This window comes from Passer montanus, unplaced genomic scaffold (genome assembly GCF_014805655.1).
Source record: "Passer montanus isolate IOZ18808 unplaced genomic scaffold, ASM1480565v1 scaffold355, whole genome shotgun sequence".
In the NCBI taxonomy this organism is placed as follows: Eukaryota; Metazoa; Chordata; class Aves; order Passeriformes; family Passeridae; genus Passer; species Passer montanus.
In genome coordinates this window covers 40,794-46,385 of record NW_024368319.1, presented here as the reverse complement: position 1 = coordinate 46,385, position 5,592 = coordinate 40,794, and the positions used below count along the sequence as shown (strand labels likewise).

Here is a 5,592-nt window from a genome sequence, read left to right as displayed (position 1 = left end):
GACATTGGGGACATTGGGGACATTGGGCACACATTGGGGACACACTGGGGACACCCCTGGGCTTCTGGAACAGCGTCCCGTCCAGGGCCACCGTCTGGGGGACATTGGGGACACCAACAGGGACATTGGGGACACACTGGGGACACCCCTGGGCTTCTGGAACAGCGTCCCGTCCAGGGCCACCGTCTGGGGGACATTGGGGAGACCAACAGGGACATTGGGGACACACTGGGGACACCCCTGGGCTTCTGGACCAGCGTCCCGTCCAGGGCCACCGTCTGGGGGACATTGGGGAGACCAACAGGGACATTGGGGACACACTGGGGACACCCCTGGGCTTCTGGACCAGCGTCCCGTCCAGGGCCACCGTCTGAGGGACATCAACGGGGACATTGGGGACATCACTGGGGACATTGGGGCTGGTTTTGGGGTGATTTTGGCCATGTTGGGGGTATTTTGGGGGTATTTTGGGTATTTTGGCCATTTTTGGGGCACCTTGTGGCGCTGGGGGCCGCCGAAGGCGATGTGTCTGTTTTAAGGTATTTTTGGGCTGGTTTAGGATATTTTTGGGGTGATTTTGGCCATGTTGGGGGGATTTTGGGGATTTTGGCCATTTTTGGGGCACCTTGTGGCGCTGGGGGCCGCCGAAGGCGATGTGTCTGTTTTAAGGTATTTTTGGGCTGGTTTAGGATATTTTTGGGGTGATTTTGGCCATGTTGGGGGGATTTTGGGGATTTTGGCCATTTTTGGGGCACCTTGTGGTGCTGGTGGCCGCCGAAGGCGATGGGGCTGTTTTGGGCTGGTTTTTGGGTATTTTTGGGCTGTTTCAGGATATTTTTGGGCTGTTTTTTAGGTATTTTGAGGTGGATTTTGGGGCACCTTGTGGCGCTGGTGGCCACCGAAGGCAATGGCACTGTTTTGGGCTGTTTTTTGGGTATTTTGGGCTGTTTTTAGGATATTTTGGGGTGGTTTTTGGGGCACCTTGTGGCGCTGGTGGCCACCGAAGGCGATGTGTCTGTTTTAAGGTATTTTTGGGCTGTTTTAGGATATTTTTGGGGTGATTTTGGCCGTTTTTGGGGCACCTTGTGGTGCTGGTGGCCGCCGAAGGCGATGTGTCTGTTTTAAGGTATTTTTGGGCTGGTTTAGGATATTTTTTTGGGCTGTTTTTGGGTATTTTGGGGCTGTTTTTGGGGTGATTTTTGGGGCACCTTGTGGCACTGGTGGCCGCCGAAGGCGATGGGGCTGGTTTTGGGTATTTTTGGGCTGGTTTTTGGGTATTTTGGGACGGTTTTTGGGGCACCTTGTGGCGCTGGTGGCCACCGAAGGCGATGTGTCTGTTTTAAGGTATTTTTGGGCTGTTTTAGGATATTTTTGGGGTGATTTTGGCCATTTTTGGGGCACCTTGTGGCGCTGGTGGCCGCCGAAGGCGATGTGTCTATTTTATGGTATTTTTGGGCTGGTTTTTGGGTATTTTTGGGGTGCTTTTGGCCATTTTTGGGGCCCCTTGTGGCGCTGGTGGCCGCTGAAGGCGATGTGGCTATTTTATGGTATTTTTGGGCTGGTTTTTGGGTATTTTTGGGGTGCTTTTGGCCATTTTTGGGGCCCCTTGTGGCGCTGGTGGCCGCCGAAGGCGATCCTGCGCGCGTCCTCCACGTTGTCGCAGACGAGCGCGTTGCCGCAGGCGAACTGCAGCGCCTTCTTGATGTGCGGCGGCTCGTAGCGGATCACGTCGATCACCAGCTTGGCCCCCCGCAGCTCCCGCAGCTTCTCGTCCGTGGGCTTCACCTGGACAGCAAAAATTTGGGGTGAAAAGTCACAAAAATGGGGTTACAACCCGTTCCTGCAGCTTCTCGTCTGTGGGCTTCACCTGGAAAACAAAAATTTGGGGTTAAAAATCCCAAAAATGGGGTTAAGCCCCATCCCTGCAGCTTCTTGTCTTTTGGTTTCACCTGAGTCCCAAAAATTGGGGGTTAAAAATCCCAAAAATGGGGTTAAACCCCATCCCTGCAGCTTCTCGTCTTTTGGTTTCACCTGAGTCCCAAAAATTGGGGGTTAAAAACCCCAAAAATGGGGTCAGGAACTCAAATCAAGGTCAGAACCCCAAAACCATGGGGTTATAAACCCCAAAATGGACACTGATCCCAAAGCTGGTTTTAGGGTTTTCTCCTGACCCCAAATCCCTTTTAGGGTTTCTCCTGACCCCAAACCCCTTTTAGGGTTTCCCCCAAACCCCTTTTAGGATTTCTCCTGACCCCAAACCCCTTTGGGGTCTCTTTGGGGTCTGACCTCGAGGCAGTCGAGGGGCAGGAAGGTCTCAGTCACCCATATCCCACTATAGGGTTTCTCCTGATCCTAGAGCTGCTTTTAGGATTGTCGCTGACCCCAAATCCCTTTTAGGTTTTTTCCCCCCCTTTGGGGTCTGACCTCGAGGCAGTCAAGTGGCAGGAAGGTCTCGGTTACCCAAACCCCTTTTAGGATTTCTCCTGCCCCCAAACCCCACTATAGGATTTCTCCTGATCCTAAAGCTGGTTGTAGGGTTTTCACTGCCCCCCAAACCCCTTTTAGGATTTCTCCTGCCCCCAAACCCTTTTGGGGTCTGACCTCGAGGTAGTCGAGGGGCAGGAAGGTCTCGGTTACCCAAACCCCTTTTAGGGTTTCCCCAAACCCCTTTTAGGGTTTCCCCCAAACCCCTTTGGGGTCTGACCTCGAGGTAGTCGAGGGGCAGGAAGGTCTCAGTTACCCAAACCCCTTTTAGGGTTTCCCCAAACCCCTTTTAGGATTTCTCCTGACCCCAAACCCTTTTGGGGTCTGACCTCGAGGTAGTCGAGGGGCAGGAAGGTCTCGGTTACCCAAACCTCGCTGTAGGGTTTCTCCTGATGCCAAACCCCAGTGTAGGGTTTCTCCTTGCCCCAAACCCCTTTTAGGGTTTCCCCCAAACCCTTTTGGGGTCTGACCTCGAGGCAGTCGAGCGGCAGGAAGGTCTCAGTCACCCATATCCCACTATAGGGTTTCTCCTGATCCTAGAGCTGCTTTTAGGATTTTTGCTGACCCCAAACCCCTTTTAGGGTTTTCCCCAAATCCCTTTTAGGGTTTTCCCCCCCCTTTGGGGTCTGACCTCGAGGTAGTCGAGCGGCAGGAAGGTCTCAGTCACCCAAACCCCTTTTAGGGTTTTTTCCCCCCTTTTTGGGGTCTCTTTGGGGTCTGACCTCGAGGTAGTCAAGGGGCAGGAAGGTCTCAGTTACCCAAACCCCTTTTAGGGTTTCCCCAAACCCCTTTTAGGGTTTTTCCCCCGCTTTGGGATCCCACCTCGAGGTAGTCGAGGGGCAGGAAGGTCTCGGGCTCGCCGCGCTGCTCCTTGATGTACTGGATGCAATCCCTGCCCGTCTTCTCCGAGTCCACGATGATGGCGTCCATGTTCTTGCCCAGCACCTTGGTCACGGCGATCTGGTACTTCTTCTGCGTGGGCTGGCACAGGTCGATGAGCCGGCCATACTGCAATGGGGTTTGGGGGTTTTATAGGGTCAGTTGTGGGGTATGGGGTCAGGTACAGGGTATGGGGTCAGGTACAGGGTATGGGGTGAGGGACATGGGGTACAGCAGCTGTGGGGTCAGGGACACTGGCAATGGGGCTGGGTTCTTCTGCGTGGCACAGGTCGATCAGCCGGCCATACTGCAATGGGGTTTGGGGGTTTTATAGGGTCAGTTGTGGGTTTTTATAGAGTCAGGTACAGGGTATGGGGTCAGGGATATGGGGCACAGCAGTTATGGGGTCAGAGAGAGCAGTTTTGGGGTCAGGGACATTGGGGCAATTTTTAGGGGGTTTTGGGTCAGTTTTGGGTCACTTTCTGGGGATGTTTTGGGTCAGTTTTGGGTCCATTCCTGGTCGGTTTTGGGTCACTTTCTGGGGCTGTTTTGGGTCAGTTTTAGGTCCATTCCTGGTCGGTTTTGGGTCCGTTCCTGGTCAGTTTTGGGTGGTTTTGGTGGAGTTCCTGGTCACTTTTTGGTCAGTTCCTGGGGATGTTTTGGGTCAGTTTTGGGTCCATTCCTGGTCAGTTCTGGGTCACTTTTTGGGTCAGTTCTGGGTCAGTTTTGTGTCCATTCCTGGTCAGTTTTGGGTCCATTCCTTGTCAGTTCCGGGTCAGTTTTTGGGTCACTTTCTGGGGGTGTTTTGGGTCAGTTTTGGGTTGGTTCCTGGTCAGTTTTGGGTCAGTTCCTGGTCAGCTCCGGGTCAGTTTTTGGGTCCATTCCTGGTCAGTTCTGGGTCACTTTTTGGGTCGTTCTGGGTCAGTTTTTGCTGTAGTCTCAGCTCACTTTCTGGGGCTGTTTTGGCTCAGTTCCGGGTCAGTTCCTGGTCAGTTTTGGGTCAGTTTTGGGTCCATTCCTCGTCAGTTTTGGGTCCATTCCTGGTCAGTTTTTGGGTCTATTCCTGGTCAGTTTTGGGTCACTTTTTGGGTCAGATTTTGGGTTGTTCTGGATCAGTTTTGGGTCACTTTCTGGGGCTGTTTTGGCTCAGTTTTGGGTTGGTTCCTGCTCAGTTTTGGGTCAGTTTTGGGTTGGTTCCTGGTCAGTTTTGGGCCAGTTTTTGGGTCAGTTTTTGCTGTAGTCTCAGCTCACTTTCTGGGGCTGTTTTGGCTCAGTTTTGGGTTGGTTCCTGGTCAGTTTTGGGTCAGTTTTGGGTCCATTCCTCAGTTTTGGGTCACTTTCTGGGGGTGTTTTGGGTCAGTTTTGGGTTGGTTCCTGGTCAGTTTTGGGTCAGTTTTTGCTGTAGTCTCAGCTCACTTTCTGGGGCTGTTTTGGCTCAGTTTTAGGTGCATTTCTGGCTCAGTTTTGGGTCACTTTCTGGGGGTGTTTTGGCTCAGTTTTGGGTCCATTCCTGGTCAGTTTTGGGTCAGTTCCTGGTCAGTTCTGGGTCACTTTTTGGGTCACTTTCTGGGGCTGTTTTGGGTCACTTTTTGGGTCAGTTGTAGGTCAGTTTTTGGGTCAGTTCTGGGTCACTTTTTGGGTCACTTTCTGGGGCTGTTTTGGGTCACTTTTTGGTACAGTTTTGGGTCAGTTTTTGCTGTAGTTTCGGGTCACTTTCAGGGGCTGTTTTGGCTCAGTTTTGGGTTGGTTCCTGGTCAGTTTTGGGTCAGTTTTTGGTGCAGTTCTGGGTCAGTTTTTGGGTCACTTTCTGGAGGTATTTCGGGTCACTTTTTGGGTCATTCTGGCTCAGTTCTGGGGCTGCCCTCACCACGGAGCCGGGGTAGAGGCGCTTGATGCTGTCCATGATCTCGGCCTTGCGCTGCTGCCGGCTGCTCTCCTGGCGGTCGATGCGCGCGTCCCCGAGCTGCTCCATCACCTGGTTCAGCTCCTTGTTGATCTCGTCGATGCGCCGCTTGGCCAGCTCCACCTCCTCGGTCAGCTCGCCCTCCAGGCGCTTCTGCTCCTCCAGGGACTGCCTGGGGGGGAAAGGGGGGTTTGGGGGTGAAAAACGGGATTTTGGGGCGGTTTGGGGGTGAAAAACGGGATTTTGGGGTGGTTTGGGGGGTGAAAAATGGGATTTTGGGGGGGTTTGGGGGGTGAAAATGGGGGTTTGGGGGGTCAATCCCAGAC

General features: G+C 53.3%; 1 protein-coding gene across 1 annotated transcript in view; it reads right to left on the bottom strand.

Annotated features, from left to right (window-relative positions):
- Positions 1 to 137: 137 nt before the first annotated feature.
- The window catches only part of LOC120505734 (structural maintenance of chromosomes protein 1A-like), a gene marked incomplete at its 3' end in the record, with an annotated part of 22,481 nt that continues 17,026 nt past the window's right edge, over positions 138 to 5,592 (bottom strand). The window contains exons 8-11 of the mRNA XM_039716546.1: positions 5,231 to 5,438; positions 3,307 to 3,492; positions 1,606 to 1,785; positions 138 to 186 (exon numbers count right to left, since the gene is read on the bottom strand). Coding sequence (XP_039572480.1) covers positions 138 to 186; positions 1,606 to 1,785; positions 3,307 to 3,492; positions 5,231 to 5,438 — 623 coding nt within the window. The remainder of the gene's footprint in view (positions 187 to 1,605; positions 1,786 to 3,306; positions 3,493 to 5,230; positions 5,439 to 5,592) is intronic.